We start from the raw sequence: 21,645 nt of genomic DNA, 5'->3' as shown, positions 1-21,645 counted from the left end.
CTGTTGTGTTGGGCTTTTTCCTGTTGTTTTCTTCTGTTTCTGTGGCACTGATACCAGCAGCAAGTTTATCCCAGAATGCATGGCCTCACTGGCACTGTCCCAGTGCCCATACCTGGTGCTGAGCTGGAAGCTGAGTGCTCCACAGTATCCTGTGTTCCCTCAATGTTCTCCTTGTTCTCTGCCTGTTTCTTTAGTGTTCTAGTCTTGGAGGGAAGCATGGGCAACCGGGGCAAGTAAGGAACTATGGATGAGGAGGAGGCTGTTCTTCCAAGCTCCTCTGCTACCTCTGTAAGGAAAAACAAAAACCAAACAAAGCAATAAGGGAATAGTTGAAACAGAGACTGGCAGAGGAAGAGCGAAAGAAAATCTGAGTCTTTACTGCAAACCCGGGCTGGCAAGAAGAAATAAATGACTGAGAAAAATCTAGTTCATGGATTTAGTTTTTGCTCTAGTCTAGAGATATTCAGGGTAAGATGTTTGTTTTTCACAGTATTTTCACACTCAGTAACATCTTTATGAATTCAGGAAAACAAAACAATGGTAGGATCTGTGCAAAAGGCCTAGTATGAATCTACTTTTTTGCTGGGTTAAGGGTTGCTCAACAGCTACAGTCAGCACTGCCTCTGTTTTCAGTTAAGGTGCTTCTTGTTGATGCTCCTGGGATCCCACAAAAGATGTGTCCTCTGTGGATCTGGGTCTAAGCTGCTCTGCTTGAAGCAAAGCCCCGCACCTCCCCATTAGAAATGAAGACTGCACGTTTGCTTCCCAGCATCAACACAAGGTATGTGATCAAAAAAACTACCAAAAAAATCCCCCACAACCTCCTGGCCATACCAAACTTGGCATCTGTGGGCCACTTGATGGGCCTGATATAGATCCACCCTGGTAGAATTCGATTTGGTGTGCTTTTTCTGTGGTAGGCAAGTGGATAGATCAGCTTCGTATTTAATTTAAAGATTTAGAAGATGCTCTAGACACTTCTGTTTGTTTGCTGCCCAGTATTCACATCTCACCAGTATTTAACTAACTCCTATGGATTATATTTGAGTGTTGAATTGTACAGATTCGCTCCTATAAGTAGCTACGTAGAAAATCCAGGGATTAAGGCAAACTTAAAAAATGAAGGCTGGTAGAAGAGTATTTCATGACCTAATTGCCACAATCAGCAAGGGACTGAGACAGGCATATATCTCTCTCTCTCAACATCACTCACTATTCCCAGCTGTTCAGTTTGGGAAACAAGAAGCTTCCTCTAATAAAGGATACAATATTTTTTAAATTAACTCTTCAGCATTTTAGTGTTCAAATGAAACTATACTGTCCCCTGCATTGCTGTACATCTAAAGGTTGTTCAGTATTTGTTCAGCAAGTAAGAGAACTTATTTACCTACTTATGGTTAAGAAATTAACTAAAGGATAAAGCTTCACCACAACCTCCACTGCTAGCAGACGAGCCTTAAGGGCATATCCATAAGCACAGCACTCTAGAAGGAAACTTCCAGTACTGTTGCAGAAATAAAGCAACAGGGGCTCTCACCCTCTGAGATGCTTGAGTCGTGGAACATGGTTTCAAAAGCCTGGTGGGTCTCAGCAAAGGAAGGTCGGTCTGGTGGGTTCCACTTCCAGCCTGCAATGTGAGAAAGCAGAGTAAGTCTCAGTGTCTGAAACAGGTAGGAGATATTCTGTGCAAGGAGAAAGAAAATAGATAAGCTTTCTCAACTGTAGTCAGACTCTGATCTCCTACAATTAAACAGGCTTTAGAGCCATTCACAGAAATTAATTCACAGCAGCAGTCAGTCACCCTACCATATCCTAACTAACCAAATCTTGAGAGGAAGGAACCAATATTAAAAATCCCAGCTCTCTGCCAACTCCACTATTTTCTGGGGGTCTCCGTATCCCTCTTTTCTAAATTTTTGGGGCAAAAGTGAATTCCATGTCTGCTACCCTGGCTGTTTGGACTGAATGCACATCTACCCCAGTCACAGATAACTGTGTGTGCAAAGCTCCAGGCACATTCTGCTCACATGCTCTTAATACGGAAAGGAGAATGTATATATCCTGTGGGTGGAAGACGAAGAGAGTGCGTTGATCTGAGATGGATTCTTGGAAAATTATAGAAGGGTATCATGATGAAAAGTGTAATTTCTGTCATTAGAAATCTGCACAAGGCAAATATATTCTGGAAGCAGCTGACTATCTGTTCATACCACTATAGAGTCTGGGAAGTGACTGTCATTCTGCTCATTTTGAGTTGCATTGATAACATAAGAATTACCTGCTTTGGGGCTTTTGTCAGCTTCCTGGAGTTTTTTAAAGCAATATTCTTCATCATTACCCAACTTCCTTGTTTTATAACTAAAGTTCACTCTAACTTTCTCTGATATGCTGGGGGGATCAGGCATCCCTGGAGACAGGCTGTAGAATGGCCTCTTCTACCCTGTTTTGTCTGTCCTGTATACTGAGGGCCACAGAAATTGCCTGAGTTAGCACCAAGGAGTCTTTTCCCAGGTCACACTGACACGGTCTCTCTGTTCAGAGCTGCTTACCTGATTCAACAGCATGGCCTGGTTTGCTCCCTAAGATCTTCAGCCTTTTGCCCAATATAGTCTCTTGTGGGACTCAGGGAGTCCCACTCTTGCAGGACTGAAGGAGATTGGCAATGCTGTTAAACTCTGTTGCTCTCTTCCTGTACCAAACTGTATTTTTTTGTCTTTTATTAGTTAGTACCTTTTCCATCTGTTATGGTGCATTAGGGAGCTCTTCATGGCGTGCTTGGAGGATGTGTTTTGTGCAACTTTGTCAACTGTGTGTCTCCTGCACAGGTGCTGTGTTTGCAGAGAACTAAATTTCCTTCCAATTTAGTGATTCCATAGTAAAAGTCCTACTGACAAAATACCAGTACAATGTGCCACAAAATGGTATTTGGCTGTACTCAGAAATGACAGGTTTTGGGAGTGAATTCTTGTTCCCTAGAGACCACACTCATTTTGTATCAGTAACCACGTATGTCTCTCCAAACTGGAAGAAGCTACTCACATGCCCTCATCAGTTCGTAGACCTTTGGAGGGCACCCTTCTGGTTGTTCCATCCGATAGCCCTTTTCCAGCAGATCATACACCTGAGAGAGGTCAATGCCTGGGTATGGTGACATCCCATAGGTAGCAATCTCCCATAACAGCACCCCAAAAGCTGCAAAAGGAGGAAAACAGAATTCCTGGTCATAAGTCTGTCCTTCTCTTGTGCTGCTCATTACATTGTGGCCTTTACTGCAGCTTGAAGCAACACTATTCTTGCACATTATTTCAGGCCAGTCTAGGTGAAGACATTATATGCTAAAAATGTTATTGTGTGGCCTGGTGTGTGACTGTCTCCCCCCCACACTTCTGTCCAGGCCAGAAAGCAAGTTACTGTCTAGGCTGGTAAACAGAAACAAAATGGAAGAGAAAAGAAGACTGGAGTTTTCTTACCCCACACATCTGATTTAATTGAAAAGGTGTTATAGGCCAGGCTCTCAGGAGCTGTCCATTTGATTGGGAACTTGGCTCCAGCGTGAGCTGTGTAGGTATCTCCAGTCATAAGTCGACTTAAGCCAAAGTCAGCCACCTTCACCACGTGATTTTCTCCAACTAAACAGTTCCGTGCTGCCAGATCCCTGTACAAAGGGAAAAAGCACAGTCCTCTACTGAAGCAAGAGCAGGGCTTTTGAATACAGTTTTGTGTCTACATAGCCTGTCCCTCTCTTCTGAATTGGGAAGCACTCTCTTTATACAGCAGGTAAAGGCAATGTGAATCTTGCTCTCAACAGTGTCAGAAACTGAGTGGACTTTTTCTTAAAAGCAGTAAGTCAGGATTGGGGCTCATTCTTTAAATTCTAATAAATTTCCAGTAATGATAGCTGTTACAATGAGGAGTTTATGTTTCCTGAGAATAGGATGAGATCAGCAGCTCATCCCACACCAGTAACAACTTTATTTCATGGCTTTATCTGTCTGGATTAAAACAAGACTTGGGGTTGACATTGTCTTGCATATAGGGGGTACATCAGAATAGGACAACACCAACTTTCATAGCTGTTAGGCACAAGATTTTAAGTCTGCTATGAAAGTCATGGGGAGAAAGTACTGAAAGACTGTATTGAAACCAGAACAGCCAATAGGTAAGCCAGTGTGAAACCTAACTTTGGAAGAATCTTTCCCCAAAAGACAAATTCTTGGGCCACCATGCTGGTGGCCTGTTCATCATTGCAATCTGAAACTCTACCAGCTCAGTGTGACTTTACCCACCTGTGAATGAAATTCTTCTTTTCCAGGTACTCCATAGCAGAAGAGATCTGAGTAGCCATGTAGAGTAGCACGACAGCACTCACTTCCTCCCGGTTGCACTCCCGTAAGTAGTCTAGCAGGTTCCCATATGGCATGTATTCTGTCACAATGTAAAAGGGTGGCTCCAGGGTACATACACCTAGCAGTGAGGAGGAAAGAGCATGTGAATAAAGCTTCCCTTTCTTCCCTAGCTTACCACTGTTTCTGATTTAATATTCGTCACATTTTGTGCTGGTGTTTCTCTGAAAAGTGAAGACTTCCATCTACAAGACCCAAATCAATGCAGTCCAACTTAAAATTTAGTGCTTCTGTCTATTTATATGTCTCTCCACTTCACAGAGAAACATGTCTATCAAAGCACTGTTCCTATACAATATACATGAAGGAGTAGTTCTGTTTCTGGAGGGTTCCTGAATGAAACAGGAATTATTTTGAACATGTGTGATTTGCTTTCCTTCCCCTCTCTCCCTCCATGAAGCTAAAGCGTGGCCAACTGGAAGTAAATACCCATCAACTGGCAAGATTTTGAGACTGAAGTGTCGCAACAGAGTAATGTGAAGCAGTCCTATGTGTGCTAGCTGGGTAAGTGACCAGCATGGTGGGACCTGCTTCTAAAGCAGCATTCTCACACATTCTTCAGATGACTACTTGCTACAGTTATTGCAATTATGTACAAAGTATTTATTAGCGGAGGAGGAGGGCAACAGGATACTCATGTCAAATCTCTGTGAACTCCCACTGCAGCACTGCTGTGTGCCTCTTCCTACCATTACACACATACAGCAGTGAAAGACAACTATGCTGTGCATCAGAAAGAGCAAAAATGCATCTCTGATGAGAAGTTTTTCTGTCTCTGCTCCTGGAACCAGACAGGGCTGGGCAGAAACCTCATCTGTGCCCATTTTTTAAATGGGTACAGAATAGTTGCCATTATTAAAAGCCTTCACATTCTTCACATTTCTCCTTTCATCCTAGGCTTGGCTTGACAGCTTTGCTCCTGAAAGCAGTGAAAGTCCAGAGGCAATTAAACTCTAATAAAAAAGTTTAGGGTGTCTCCTTAAGAATCTTTGTACATGTAGAATTAATATCTGTGCAGACTATTTAACAGTGATCATCATATCATGCATCTGCCACTGAAACAAACAGGGCCCAGCCAAGCTGTAAAGCCTGCAGATTTCTTCAAGTCATGTACTGTTTGATCTTACTTGCATTGCATCTCCAGTGCCCTGATCTCATGTACTTACTTGGTGATACACAGGGACCCTTACAGTAGCAGCAATCTGGTTGTTTTCTGCTTAACTGTAGATAAATTTGCTCTATTTAGTGCAGCTTTTTCCAGAAATGTCTCCAATTTGAAAAGCATGAAGAACAGTATTTGTTGTGCTTCCAGTAAAACCATTTCTTTCACTTTTAAATTTTCTTATAATTCTGTTCTATCAGAAAAATAAATCATAAAATAATTCTGTAAAGCTGATTTAACCCCTGGAACATGTCTAAGGCCAACAATACAAACTAACAGGAGACTGATACTGCAAACCTTTATGTCTACTAATGTAAACGACTATATTTGATGTTTTATTTAAAATTGGCGTCTTTCAGCTTCAATACTACCTAAAGGAGAAAGCTGTCAAAACACCACCCATAACATGACCTGATTTAAAGTTATATAATTACAGAAAATCTGCCCCTGCTTTTAAACACGACAGATTTCATTCTGGTGGAAACTCAAGTAAGAACAGAAAGAACAAGGTCTTTCACTAACCTAACAACTGCACTAGATTTGGGTGCTTGATCTCCTTCATCACAGCAGCTTCTTTCAAGAACTCTTCCACTTCCATGGTATCTTCCTAGATGAACAGAGAGGTAAAAGAAGGAAAAAATTATCTTTGTGAACAAGGTCTGCTTAATATCATGTATCCTAGCTGAATCTAAGTGATGGCATCCCTGTCTCCATTCTGCTGCTTTGGCTTTTAACTGAAAAAAAAATTATAATAGCCCCGAAAAGCTGCCTGCCTGTCCTGCAGCATGGCCAAGTGATAGATCTGCAATATCCAGAAAGTGCTAGGCTTTCTTGTTTGGTAGCTATTGCGGCTACCGAACCAGTTATGGCTGGTAAGAGAAAGACTCTCGGGATCACTTAGTTCCCCTGCCTAGCTACAAAAAATTAAGCTTGAAAGCTCCCTTACTTAGGGAGTACACAGAATTGTAGCTGTTCATATTGAAACACACAGAAGAGTTTGACAAGATAGATAAATGGAGAAGATGAATTTTTCCAGGAGTAGAGGGAAAGTTGTAGAACGTATTTCCAATACTTTTGATTTCTTAAAGCTTCCACAGCTCTTCTGAGGCAAGGGAAGTGGACATGGAAACCAGCTGTACAGACGTGCAGTTCCTGCAGGTGCTTGCTGGGCCAAAATTCAAAATTGTTTCTAAGACACATGCACTGGTGCAAGTTTGATGAGCTAACCTTGTTCTGCAAAGCTACTCTCAAGCACGGGGCTTCTGCAGATCAGCACACTCCATTTTCTGATATTCATACAATTAAGTGGTAAAATCTGAGAACATTACAATTTCCTTACCCTTATCATAAACGAAGAGAACATAACAATCTGAAAACTCACCTTTAATGTTTTCACAGCAACTGTGAGATTGTATTTCTTCCAGACACCCACGTACACCTCACCATACTGCCCTCCCCCAAGTTTGTGCTTCATGGTGATATCAGTTCGCTCCATCTCCCACTTGTCATGAATGGGGGACACTCCATAGACAGTGGGCTTATTGCACTTGGGTGCTGGGTAATGCAAAGTTGTCACCAGTCCATCTGCTACTGTTGAGTGATGGTGCACCAGCTCTGCTAGAGTGCTGAAACGGCTCTCTGCTGTCACATATACCTGTTAAGAACCAGGAATCTATTTAAATGAAAGTTCTCAGTAACACTGGAAAAACAGTATAGTAAAAAAATTCTAACACGTTAAAAATAAATCTCAGAGAACCAGATTTTAAAGTATTTGTTCTCCTCTTGTTTGGCAAATGAATTATTAATCAGTGAGATTTTTACCTACAGAAGGCAGCCAGATATAAGCTATCACCTGACAGCAGTGATGTCTCCTGCCTTGTGCTTTATAGGACTAGAAAGTGGAATTCCTGCAGCGAAGCATAAGGCCTGTTTCTGCATCTTCCAAAACAACATACTGCTGTTTGATCAAGGTTAAAAACACTGAGTTACCAAAGCTCTTCTTGTTCTAAGTGAACCAATGGAAAGATACCACAACATCAAACCACAGCTGTTCTGCTCTCTAGCTACCTTCAGTCAGGAGAAGTACTGTCTGTACTTCTTCCAAAGTGGTGTTTGGTGAGTTACTAAAGAACATGTATACCAAAAGAACATGTATACCAAGCAGTGGACCAGTTTTTTCCCCACACACAGCCCTCCCATAACAGTCTGCAACTTGAGATTCTGCACCACCTATTAATTATATTTTTATTTCCTCTCCCCACAGCATTGTCCAGAGATCCTTACCTTTCCATCTGAGGTGGTATTGATCCTGTAGTGGTAAACACGTCCTTCGTACCTGAGCGAGATGGATAGCTGCCCTGGGCTGCTCTCGCTTTCACGAACCAGGAAGCTGCCATTGATGAGACTGCTCAACAGATATTCCGCTGCACTGCGTGACACTGGCCCATGGTACCATGAATGCTTTTCCAGGCTGTTCACTGGTGTGATGTAGTTGCTTGGTACCCAGCCCTGCCCATTCTTCGAACGTACCTCACTCCATTCACCATTCTGGTTGTAACCCAGGACTCGCAACTTCTCACCTATGACCAGAAAGAAAAAAAAGGAAAATAAGCACAGTGTAATCTACTGGGTCTCATTAAGAGAGAAACTCACCATCAGCTGACTAAGCCTGGACTTGTAGTTAGCAATAAAAAACCCGCAGCAGCTCTCTTATAAATAAACTGCTGTATATAAAGTATTTATGAAGTAAAGTTTCAAGCAGAACACCCAGGATACTGTTCCCTAATTTACTGCAGTGCGAGTGATGAACAGTAAGAGCTCCCTGTAGTTCAGTTTTTTAGACTAGAAAGACTATTTTTCTTGGAGGGAAGAGGTGTGTCTCCTTCTTGAAGCCTTAAATGGCATGGGATTTAAAACCGTTCTGCAGCAGGTCATATTCTCATATATGTACTGAACAGAAACAGAAAATCTCTGTGCAATTCTTAATTATTGATTTTGGCCCAGTTCAAAGTGTTGAATTCTGTTACCATCATGAATGTAATGGTTTTCCTCTGCCCCTCCCTAAACCAAGTGTCTCGAAGGGCCAGTGATCTGGGGAGACTAGAACAGGGACAACGGCAGCTGGATTAGACTGTTCAGCAGTGTCACACAAACCTGTATCAGCACTAGGAGAACTGCCCAGCAGGTGTCTCTCCAACACAAGTGAGAGAGAGACCGTCTACTTACACTCATCAGTTTATAGAAAAATCTGTAACTATGCTCATTTGTATTCCTCTCTGGAGCAGGATTCTGCTTTCTGTTTTCTGTTGCTAAGTTTTCAACCTAGTAGCTGCTCGGTGGTTCACAACCTTACCTTTGGTGATGCTGAGGGTGTTGTCACCGCTTGCTACAAAATCGTAAAGTGCAACAAAGAGATTGGGATCGCTCTCAGTGGCTCCAAGCAGGTTCTCCTTGGAGCTCCATCTGATGGCTTCATTCAGTGCCTGGGGTTCAACATCGCAACCATAAGGGCGGTGCAGGGCCTCTGAAGAAGGAGCGGAAGAGGAAATTACTTTGTGTACAATTGTAAATAGAACAAACCCCAGTGTAGAGCAGAGCAAAGCTCCTACTGCACAATATGCTCTTTATGGAAAGGGCAAACCACATGGATGGTTTTGGATCAGTGGTTTTCAATCCCCACTTTGCTGACTCTTCATTCCATAGGTTACTTCTAATATGGGCTGGAGAAGGTGATTAATTGCCTAGATACCAACTAGCAAGCTGTGTAGAGAAAATTTCAATTTAGTATTTATTGTATTATATATATTCCATTTATATACACTTCTATCTGAAAGGATTTAAACATTTATAGATAAAATATGGGTGAGAAATAAAAAGAACTTTTTTTTTTTATTATGTGAAGCAGTGAAAGAAACCTTCTGATGCTGAAATATTGTGGTTTATGTTTTTATTGTTTCTGTGGCTGAAATAGATAGCCTCGATCTGAAGCCAACATCATAAATACAGGTAAGACAGACTGAATCATGACACAAATGAAATCTAGAGGTTAGGACAGTAACTGATGCAGTATTAACAAGAACGATGGTGATTTGCAATACATTTCAAGACTGTTTAAATAAGAGGTGGAAAACTGACAAGGACAGAAAGTAGTAAAAGTGATGCCAGATATGCAGCAGTAGTGTTTCTGAATTCCAAGGCAGTTCTGTTTTGCTGACTCAGCGGACAACTGATACAAACTTGATAGTTCAAGGGAGTGGGGGGAGGAATCAGACTTGTTTTATAGACAAAAGAAAAAAGTCCCCACAGTTCCTGTGATGATGAAAACAATGTAAATGCACAGGTTTTGGAGAGAACAGTAGTGAAAAGCAAAACTGTCTGAACTCTTCATGCAAGCACTATGCCAAGACCATCACTGGCTTTTGAACCCAGAGAGAGAGTTTCTGGGAACACATAGCCAAATAAATTTCAATATTAAGATATGACAAAAGAGCAATGATGAGGTTTAATGCATACGGACTGCTCTAGGGGGCAAAAAAATAAGAAGATGTAAAGATATAAATATTTTCTCTGACGGTAGAACTGACACCAAATTCCTGTCCCAATATGTATTTCCAAATTCTCTTGTTGAACTTAATTCTGGAAATGTACATGGTAAAGAGATTTCATTAAAAGCACCAGACATGAAAAGTCCTCTTTAAAAAAACTGAGGCTTTCTTTGCTTTACAAGCATTGCCATGACCCACTTCTGAGGGGCTGAGATAAGGCTTAGGATGTTTTTAAGCAGACCACTGCCAAAGAACGCGTGCATGTGACTACCCCTTCCCCACACTCCCATGAGATTTACATTCATGAGCAAGAGCAAGTCTATAACGCGCTTTAAAAGAGAACAAAGAACTCAAATGTAATACAGGACGGGAAAACTGGGAAGTCAGCGAGACACAAAACAGGAAGAGGCCTATGCCAAGTAACAGGCAAACATATGCCAAATCTGTGTCACAGGACAGAGCTCAAGCCTGGAAAATGAGGACGTAGGGGGTTTTCATATTGTAGGTACATGAGAAAGTAAATGGTTGAGGTTTGTTCAGTTTTGTTTTTAAACACATAGCTAAGTGTGTGTCAAAAGCTAAGGCTTTTGACAGTATTTCTGGTAATTATTCAGGGTTAAACTGCTCGTATAACCTGCTCAACTTGCAATTACTTAATAACCCACCTTCTGAGCCCTGCCAAAGTAGCCCACTTATCAGGGTCTTCCTAGCAAGAACAGAAGTGACTAAACTACCAAAATGTCACTTCTTTGATTTTGCTGTTTGCAGATGCAATGTTGACATACACTTCCTATTCCTAACTATCAACTGCAATTAGTTTTACAATACACTAAACTATTCAGACTGGCTTTACCACGGAAAAAAGAGGAAATCCCAAAGCCTGCTCAGCTACCTACATTGCAGTATAGCTGCCAACATCCCCCTGTAATTTTTTAGGACTGAGTATGTGCATATACATGTCCAGTTGTTAAGCACCAGGAAAGAACACTAGTTCCTAAATACATGTTCCTAAATACATATGGAGCAAAAATACAAATTTAATGAAATAATGCATTCTTTATACTTCTACAGTGACTTGTGTTAGTGTTTCAGTGCCCTAAGCAAAGTCACTCAGCAAATGTGATGAACAAGAAATCTGACTTCTGCATCTCTGCCAAGGAACAAACACAAAAGTAAGCAATGTTTCCAAAAAATACCCAACCTTTCAGCTCCAAAATATCTTAATCATGTTTAAATAACTTCTTACTTTCAATTACGTACCTGCTGAAATGCGAAAGGTTTTAAATAGAAATATATGCATTTATTCTAAACCAAAACATACGTTAAGTATCTTTCTCAAGCCAGAAAAGTTCATGAACTAAGCATCCAACCCCTACTTAACAGAGAGCACAGAGTTGAGCATGTAATGATGCACTCGACAGGTAAGCCTGAAGAGGCCCAGTATCAATTTAGCTTCAGAGCTGCTGCAGTGAATCCCATGAGTAGCTAAGCGTGCCCATGCTGAGCCCCCCAGCGGGCACTCCAGCCAAGGCAAAACCAGCAGAATGCCACCTGCTGCTCAGTACTGAGCAGCTCTGCCCACATGAAACCATTTGTGGTGCTGTGCTGGATTGCCAGCAAAGATTCAAAGCAGGTGTGGGACTACTACCACTTCCTCGGGAATGCCTGGGAGGCTGGCACACATTCTTAATACCCACTTTACGTACAGAAAAAAACAGCAGAAGTTAATGTTTGATGAAGAGCTTCAATCACTTAGCTACAGTACTTACTTACCTAAAAATCACATTACCTAAAAAGCAAATGCTTTTAAGAGTTCACGCATGTCTCACCAACTTCCTTCACTTTCATCTTAGAGTGACTTGGATGCTTAAGTAACTGTAAAGGTTACCCAATAGCTACTAAAGGGGACTTTACCTTGTCTTTAGGACTTTACTGTACCTGTTGCAGGCTATTAGCACACAAAAACCTATGCTGCTCAATACAGTGTGGGTCTATACCATCCAGTATGTAAGGTTATGGAAAGTCAGTGAAACATGATGGTCACATAAACCTCATTAAGGAAACTAGATCACAAAATCATATCACAAGTGATTCTCTTCCAGCTGAGTAGTCTGCAAGCTCTATCCAGACCAAGAGTATGGAAATGAGCTGGGAAGTTCTGTTTTATATCAGCTTCTTTTAAAGGCTAACCATAAATCATATACTACCACTTTCATTTCCTATACAATGGAAAACTTACATCATCATTTAGTGCACGAGTAATACATGGCCATGCAAGGAGGTTATGCTTCATCCATCTCCTTCCTTTTCTTTGTTCCCACAATACAATTTGCTTCCCTCCGGATATGAACGCTTTCCTATTCAGCCAATATGTAAGGGGTGTTTTGTCCCCTACCCTGTGCTGCCAACACTGCAATTACTATCCTGTTGAGCCCAGGAGCAGGATGTAGTGTACACTAAACCTTTAATTCTAGAGTCATATTATGGCTGAAGTGGTCTCTATTTCTGAAATACCAACTGTGTAACTGCTCATAAAAATGAAGCATTTCAATAATCTCCAGACACGGATATAATCAGGCAATCTCAGTCCTGCCTGTGGCTGGTCTCATACTACAAGACAAAGGTAGATTTGAGAAGACCCATATCCTCCTTGAAACACTTGGGAGAAATACAGGAAAGGGACAGCACAGCATTACATTCCCGAACATCATACCTGTGAAACTCACGCCAGGCTCAGACGCTTCCTTGCCAAGGCAGCAGAGCAGCTTGCCGTCTTTGCCATAGCTGCTAGACTGGAAGAGGACTGTCCCCACAATCATGCTGTGCTTCACAGCAAGCAGACAAGGCTGCTTGACACAAGAAGTCCTGGACTGCCACTGCCAGCACAAATGCCACTACGTGCAGTTGATCCCTGCTTGAAAGGCTGGTGGCCAATGAAAAAGCAAGTGCTGCTGAGCGGGCAAAGGAGAAACTGGGGAAACGAGGCTGTGGGTTAATGTGGTTATTAGCTGGAAGTGAGGGTGGAGCTTTCCAGGGAACGCTGAACAAACAAGAGGATGTGGGGACTGGACTGCAAGTTGAAACAATTTTGAGATGAGCTATAAAGACAGAGTTTTGTTCAGATCAGAGTTAGGCAACAAAGTGTTTGGGAAGAAAGCAAACAGTTTCCTTGGAGAAATTCCTTTGTACAAATTACAAAACAGATCACCCATTAAGGAGACTGCCCAGATTGATTCATTTTTCCACTTCACATACCATTGCTGGAGCATTACTTAGATGAATCAACAGGAAATAGCGTTAGTGAAAATATATATGTCTAAGAGATGTACTAGCACTGAGCAAGTAAACACTCTTGAACATTTCAGTATTTCAGGAAGAAAGAGAAAGCAAGGGCAGTACAGTACACCCAATGGGAGCTGCGTATTTGCTGACTACTAAGAGCCAGGAACTCTCCAAAAGGGCACCATCAAATTTATCTCTCAAAAACCGTAAGATGTGTTGGATGAATTCTTCAAAAGCCTTAGTGCTTTTGAAAGTCTGTACTGTATGGTTTGTACCAGGACAGGCTCCTCCTAACATGTGGACAAGGAAGGGTTAAAGAACAAGAAATCACCATGGCACTCTCACAGCTGGGATGGTGGTAGGCCTGCAGAGAGGTATAAAGGGAGCAGGGAGAGGGAAGTCAATGGTTGGGTTGTTGTGGGGAGGAGAGAGGAGTTGTCAAAGCTTACCAAGGGGAAAGACCAAAACCAAACAGCATTTCTACAATCCATTAACTCCAGTGCTTTGTGAGAAAGGCAGCTGCACCATGTTATGAGGACTCATCAGGCTGAAGGTAAGAAATGAGCAACCTGACTTATTCCAAATACGTGTATTTTGTAAGGCTGTGGAAAAACACTAATAAAACCATGGGTACCCTGTGGTGATGGGGAACTGCTTTCACCTGTATGGCCTGTGACATAAATTATGACCCTACCACTAACCCCTAATGTATGTGGAAAAAGTAGCTAGAAAAAGAAGATAACTTATACTGACTATGTGCATAGTGTTTTCTTTGTGAAGTTCTGACAACTGAGTGACCTTTTTTCTTCCTTATCCAAAACCAAGCTCAGTAAATCCTGCAGCATGCTACCTAGTAGCCAGAGGTTGCAATGCCTTTACTTAAGAGCTCCTAGTCTTTTTTTCCTCTGTGTTTCTGCCTCTTTGTTTTACTGTTTTCTCCCTTCTTATTTACTCAAAATACTCTTCATGACACTGTTACTTGTACCAACCTTAGTGTATCCGTTAACGCACAAAGAATAAGCAGGATTTGTAGAGAAAGATAGCACAGCCTCAGAAACATGTGCATGAGATTTGTAATGTACTTCTGAAATGGTACCAGAAAATGGCAAGCTATGTATGGATTTGTGGCTAAATTACTCTTAGCTGTTACAGTCAATTACCTTAGTTAAAATAACAAATTTACTTGTTAGTTAAAATACAACAGATGAGTAATTGGTATTTGGAACACAGAAGAACACAGAAGAAAGACAGGTTGGATTAATAATGGAACTTGCAAAGGTATCTATAGACTCTATTAGTTTTTGCCTTTGTCAGAAGAGTATCCTTAGCCAAAGCCTATTGGCTGGCTGATCTGTTAAGGAGCTCCTGATGGGAAATCAAGCAATGGCCAGCACTGGCGTTATGGATAAGTAACACTTGGGCTGTAAGCTTCCTGTTACAGGGCAATTATGTGCCTGCACCCTTCAGGCCACCCTCCTGAAGTTATTTCTCAGTGGGAAGGACACAAAGTCGCTGCACAGTGTGAAGCAGTTGATAAGGTCCTGTCAAATACACCCAAGCAGAATAAACTTGGGCATCTTTCTGCCTTCTAGATGAGCATTATTTCTTTTACAACTGATTTTCCTAGATAGTTACTCTACCTTGTAGGCCCCCAGTTCGACATCTCCATCCCCCACATCTGCATCCTGTTCTATTCCCTTCACAGTAAGTACACAATATAAAATCTTAATTCTGGTACATTCAACTTCCTTGGTGAAAGAATCCACCTTTCAGGCACAGCAGCTCTTCCCAGCTTTTTAGACTGCTCCCTGTGGTACTCTTCAAAACTGTTTCCCAAGAGTGGTTACCCTTCCTGTACAACTTAAGTCGTCCATTTAGAAGCATTTCTCTAGTTCTTCCAGCAATGGGAAAAAGTTGAATAAAACGAAATCTTGCTGACTAAGCTACTTTGAGATGTACAGCTCAGGGAGCTCCTAAAAAGACTTGCTATATTTTGAATTTCTGAACCAACTGCCAGGGTTCCTAAAACATGTAAATGGAAATACAGCCCTGAAATGTACTTGGTATTGGCAGCAGGCCAAAGTGACTGGTTTGTCAACGGAAGGAAGAGACAAAGAAAGTGTTATAGGGTAAATACCAGTTATTGCATACAGTCTCAATCTGTTGTCTTTCATTTTGCCGCAAAACCCGTAGGCTGCATGTATATGTGTTTGTACATTATATAGACAATGCATGGTGTTGTATCTTCTGGCTTCTCACGTCTCCCGTCACAAAGGGACACGTGCATACAAGGCCACCAAGATCTCTGCATATGCCACTTCTTTCACTTTTTGACTTTGAGTTCTCAAAGTAAATGCCAATATAAATATCAATGCACTATTTTATATGCAGACTTATTTTATATACTTGCATTTAAACCTACCAAACTTGGATCATAGAAAACAGGCCATCCAGTAACTGACAACCTTTAGCGTAACTTCTACTTTCCACTGCATCTTCAAAACATACATCACTTTACATCACTAGACTTCAAGATCTTTAACCAGCTTGTTAGTGGGAGGATTCCTGCCTTAATGAATAAGAGGAAACAAAATTGATAACACAGCAGCAAGCGGGTTTCCTATTTTGCTGACATGACTGCAATAGTATCAAGTTCTACAGTAGCTTTGTTTCTGAAGCCAAGTCTCAGCACTTCCTACCAACCAAAAATACTCACAGCAAACTACATACTAAAAAGCAAACCGATGCTGAACAGGCCAAGTTCCTGCTGTCTAATAATGTGGTAGCATAGAAGCAGACCTATGAACTTTCCTTACGCTGTAACAGACTTCATCCCTGACCTAAGTGGACCACCTAGTCTTTTCGCTAACATACATGTGGCCTTGAAAAACACCAGTTTAAAGGGGTTAGACAGCTCACATATGGCTTTGGTAAAATGCAGGCAGCCTAACTAAATGCCATTCCTAGGTGTTCCTCTCCAGCAAGCAAGCAGACTCTTAATAAGGTGGTTTGCTTGAACTAAGCACAGATCCATCTAGTCTTTGGGCCTCCCACATTGTGGTGCAAGGTTTAAGTACTGTAAACAGCCCACTGACTAAAGCCAAGAAATACGGCTCCAAGCCAAGAACTTGGGATGGGCAAGGAATAGGTTTCTATTTATGGCACCAGGCTGGGAGAGACAGAATAGAGACTTTGAAATCAGTGACAAAATTGCATCATGAACAGCTCACATCATATAAAAAGAAATGTTTCAAGCCAAGCTGGCAGCACCATCTTACCTCAAATATCAAAATATATCTGACACAGAAAACGTTAGAGTAATCTTTGGTATCAAAGAGAGAAATATATGGAGAAACCTAAAAGCTCTCCATACACGTCACCTCTTCGGAGCAGACTTATTTTGTTTCACTGGTTCCAGTTATCCTCTTGCTTTGTTGTTAATGGTACCAAATAGAGGCATCTCTCAGCCCATTTCTTTGCTCAGATGTCAGTGACATGTATGTATACCATTTCCTCCAACATCAACCTAATGTAGTACTTCCCATTTTTTCCTGAACTAATTTCTGGTGAAGAAGTATCTTTTTTTGGTGCAGAATCAGTATTAAATAAACCAAGTTTAAGCTCCAAATTATTAATCTGAAAATCTTCATTTCATTCCTTGTTGAATGCAATGTGCCTAAATCTTTTCATTAATCAACAACTGTACAGGCTGTAAGTGAACAAACCTTCTACTGAACCATTTGGTAGCACTGCTGTTTTAAGAGAGAATTTCAAAGTAGATGAAATATTGATCATCTTCAGTACAAATGCTGCTAACTCAACAGACTGGCTCTCATGAGCTCTAAGATTTACTGTCCTTGCAGAACTCCAGCAGGAAACTTATTCTGGGATAAATGCAGCTAGCAAAGTTATGCAGGTTTTTAGGTGCAATTAAAAATCACTTTAAGGTGACAAACTCATGTGAGCACAGGAGAGCTGCACCTAAAAGATGCAATGGATGTTTCCTGTCACAGGTACTGGAAATGGCCAGAAGCACCAGAATTCACCCAAAGCACCAATCTGACTTCCTTGAATGTGCCTCTAGGTGAGGAATCAAAACCCAACAGCACAACACATAATAAGAAAAACACCTTCCTGAAGTGATGTATCTTAATGCCATTAAAATTGTATGCACAATACATTTTAGAACAAAAAGCTATAAATGTAACATCTTTGCCATATCCTGAATACTTCAGCAAAGTGTTTGTTACCTTAATTTCTAAGGATTTGTTCAGCTCCAGTAAAGCTAGTCAGCTTTGCAAGAGCTCTCTAGAAATAAGCAAATAGACCACCAACTTCAGATGCTCTGTATTACATACCTCTTTCCATTGGGTACTGAGGTGATGAAGTTCAGATCTTTGTTCCTCAGAATCCTGCCTATAGTGGACAGTAACTACCCCCACAATGACAGTTTTAGGGAAAGGAGTGCAATGAAGGGACACCTGAATTGCAAAGATTCAGGGAAACTGCATATATGTAGATCAAATGTCTATTTGACATTCTCCCTCTGTCACAGTAAGTTCCAGTAAAAACTCTCCAGTCTGAAGGGTAAGGAGGATTAGGTCACTCAGTCCCTCTCCAGGAAAGGTGGGATGACCAAACATTCTGACATCTTACAGCAAGTCGCTTAGCACTTTTTTAAATCAGCACTTTGGAGAGAAGTTGCCTAATGTGGATTACACTTCACTCCAACAGAATTCCAGAGGAGTCGTTACTACTGGCCACATCAAAGTCAAGACATTAACTACATCTAAGCAAATCAAATTAATAGCTATTTACTCACAGCGTTAAGACAAACATTTGAAGTAGGAGCTCTTCTGCAAAAGGACTACTTGAAAAATTATGGCTCAACTAACCCCTAAGCAAGCCAGAAATGTCTACATTAATGAAGTCTGTCTGGTGAGAGCTTTATTTTGCAGATGTAAAGCACTAACTGATCAGATTTTGAGTTAGCATGGCATAAATGTCCCAACTGCTTTCCAAGTGACACAATTACATCTAGAAGTCTTACAGTATTAGCTACTCTCCTTAGAGTCAGCACCTGGAACAATGACCACATTAAACTGTTTTTCAGCTGGCCTTCTGAAATTTATTTTTAGCCTTTCTAGTTAGAGGAAAAACTTGGAAGGAGAGGAGAGAGACTAACCCACTAACTCTTAATGTCAGGAGTGAAAGAAAACGTCAATCTAACAGATCAAATTTGAGTTGATGTCACATCTTGAGGACCAGGTAATTATTTTTGCAAGTGCCCTGGACAGGCAAGGCAGCACTGCTTACCTTTTGGAGGATATTCGGAAGGCAGAGCTCCCCAGGTGAGCTGATACAGTTTCAGTTTCCAGTACATGAGTTTAATTTTTTAATGGAATCCCAAAATGCTTGTTAGCACAGATGCAACTTCTCAGTTCCATCCACCCACACTGAACATGCAGCAACTGCCAAAGCTACACAGTACTTCTGGTTTTAAAAAAAATTCTCTAGCTAAAAATACATCACAAAACTGTCAGTCTCATTTGTCAGCAGCCAATATGCTGTTCAAGCTATTGTCCACAGCCATTTTCTTCTCTTGAACAAAGAAGGGGTTTTCCTTTTTAAAATATTTACTTCGTTTGACTAAAATAGTCTTGTGATCTTGCCTTCTTTGAAATATGTTTGTCTTAGAAAATAAACCAGTGTTTCCTTTCCTCCAAGAAAAGATGAGCTTTAGCACGAGTACTTGCCCAAAAATTGCATGCTGTCTTTTTAACTTCAGAACCAGGGTAAACTCTTATTGTCGATGCTTGTCAGGAGATCAGTCTGACATTCAGCTGAGCCCTGGCTGAAGGAGTTCTAGTTGTCTTGCTCCTTCTCGGCACTATGGGCTAATTAAACTGGGGGGGGGGGGGGGGGGGGGGCAGTGTGATTGTGCAAATACGAAGTCAGAGAAACATCCACTGCACTAAACTTAGCTACTGGCTGCTGTGCCACTTCCCGTCGGTGAAACCCAGACACTTGTCATTGGCTCCACTGGCCAGACAAGGGGCTCCATTCACCACTGCCATTCCCAACAGCTGCTAAATAACCATGGTAACATGAACCCCAGCCTCAGCAGGAGGAGAATTCCCAGCTCAGCATAGACAGCTCTGCAGTATCAGGCTGTGTCACTACATTTGCTTTTTCAAATCAAACAGTGGTGTTTACTCCCCGTGTATCTGAGACCAATATTAAGACAAGAATGTACTCACTGAAACATTTTTGGAAAGGTTCTTTCTGGGTCATAGCAGAACTAATACAGCTTTGGAGGAAAAGAAACTACAGTAAGACTGAGCAAGTTCAATACTCCTATCCTAAAAGTAATCAAAGCTACAAAAAAGTAACTGTTTGACTTGCTGATATAGTAAAAAAGATCAGTTTTATTACAAAGAAGGATAACTGTAAATGAATATACAAAGACTATGAATAAGTTAAGTGGGTCTGGATTGAAAATGCTTATGTAGCAGGTTTGTGATGGATATTACTCAGTAGATCTGACATTTTTGGACTGGACACAGTAATAAAGTATTTTAAAAATAATTAATTGGAGAGGTAGGACTAGCCAATGTGTACAACCTGAAGGAATTTTATGCAGGTAAAACAAAAACGTGCATTTTATGTACATCCACTACAACAGTAGCATCTACTGTAAAGTTAGGCATTGAGACTATTTTTTAAGTACAAGTACTTTTTGATAACATCAAAACTATGGAACATTTAAAGGAAGTATGATAGGAAAACCAAGTTCTGCTAAATCCAAGAGGCAGAACACTTAAGAAAGCCAAAAACAGGCCAACTAGCTGACAACTGGGATTCTTCAGGCAGGTAAGTACTGTATCCAGTACAGTGGTTACAGCCCAGCATCCTGCTGTTACCATTACCTGGGGAAAGGGTAATGGTATTATTCCAGAATACTTTCCAAGCCTCCAGCATGTTGCAGCTTGAGGTCTTTCTGAGCCAGAGCTGGTGGTGTTGTAGTTAAACTTTCTAACAGGCTTCTTCCAATATTTTGTCCAGTTGCTGTCTAAAGTAATGCAAACTAAACTCACCACAAACAGTATCTTGCTGCAATGTTATCAATGGCTCAGTTGCACATTATAGAATAAAAAACAGGCTTTTACTTGTTTTGAATATGACATCTGCTGGTTTCATTTCATGATCCTCACTGTCCATGGTCGCAAATCCTGAATGATCTCTACCTGTTGGTGTTTTCCCTGCCACTTGTGATTTTTATAGGCCTTTACTGTATTCTACCTCAGCCTTCTCTTTTTCCAAGCCGAAGAGTTTCTTAGGCAGTCTGATTTTGTCACCTTTAAACAGTCCTCCTTTGATTACTTTGTTTGTTTTGTCTAGCTCCACTATACACCCTTCCAGATAACCAGATCAGAACTACATGCAGTATTCAAATTGTAGCTTTGTACAGGGGCAGAACTATATATTTTTCTACTCTTAACACCCTGCTTTTTAGACTATAATTCTCAATGTTGACAAGATGTAGTCTTACTACAGCTCAAAGACTTATTTCTATTATTACAGTAGCCAGCTCAGAGATAAATGCCTCACATGCAAAGCCTAGAAGCATATTCCTGTGTGTACCACTTTCCACACGTTTACACTGAATCTTCTGCTACTTAAACCTGCAACCTCATGCAATTCTTCAGTCAACTTTCATCTCTACTAAGTTAAAATTACTGGCAACTTTATCATCTTGTATTTGCTTTCTTCCTCTTCACATCATGCTTCACAGTCCAATAGCAGCTCTTCATTAAAAAACAGGTGAATTGCAGAAAACCTTGGAAGTTGGGTAGAAGACATTTTCTTTATTCTTATTTGACAGCTGATTCATTTCTAGCACCTTTTCACTAAACAAAAGCATTAATACATCCCAGCAAGTAGTATACTATGTGTTTAGTACAGTGTACGGTCTGGTTAAGTCATCAGATACTGCTACCCTATGGTGAGAACACTTAAAAGAAAAAAAAGACAAAAATGACTTTGCAAGGGAAACCACTGAACTCGAAGACTAGTTAAAGCAGGTGTAATTGGCTCTGGGGAGAAATACTCCTGAAGAATGGAAACTTGAATGTGTGTGGATGCAAACAGAGCAGAAGCATCCAGCAGATTGTGGTTTTGCTACTAATTAAGTTTTCAGAGCAGTAAAGCAAACAAAGTACAACAGTATGGAAAAAAGGGGACTGAATTGCCC

The 21,645-nt window shown here is 41.0% G+C and overlaps 1 protein-coding gene across 2 annotated transcripts in view; it reads right to left on the bottom strand.

Annotated features, from left to right (window-relative positions):
* Positions 1-21,645, bottom strand: part of ABL2 (ABL proto-oncogene 2, non-receptor tyrosine kinase) — a 50,084-nt gene that overhangs the window by 7,329 nt on the left and 21,110 nt on the right. For both annotated transcript variants that reach the window (XM_065674090.1, XM_065674091.1), the window contains exons 2-10: positions 8,918-9,088; positions 7,849-8,144; positions 6,947-7,219; positions 6,088-6,172; positions 4,287-4,464; positions 3,471-3,655; positions 3,040-3,192; positions 1,538-1,627; positions 113-286 (exon numbers count right to left, since the gene is read on the bottom strand). In XM_065674090.1, coding sequence (XP_065530162.1) covers positions 113-286; positions 1,538-1,627; positions 3,040-3,192; positions 3,471-3,655; positions 4,287-4,464; positions 6,088-6,172; positions 6,947-7,219; positions 7,849-8,144; positions 8,918-9,088 — 1,605 coding nt within the window. The remainder of the gene's footprint in view (positions 1-112; positions 287-1,537; positions 1,628-3,039; positions 3,193-3,470; positions 3,656-4,286; positions 4,465-6,087; positions 6,173-6,946; positions 7,220-7,848; positions 8,145-8,917; positions 9,089-21,645) is intronic.

Source organism: Lathamus discolor, chromosome 3, assembly GCF_037157495.1.
Source record: "Lathamus discolor isolate bLatDis1 chromosome 3, bLatDis1.hap1, whole genome shotgun sequence".
Taxonomy (NCBI): domain Eukaryota; kingdom Metazoa; phylum Chordata; class Aves; order Psittaciformes; family Psittacidae; genus Lathamus; species Lathamus discolor.
The sequence above is the reverse complement of the archived record's forward strand: the minus strand, read 5'-3'. Positions and strand labels throughout refer to the sequence as shown.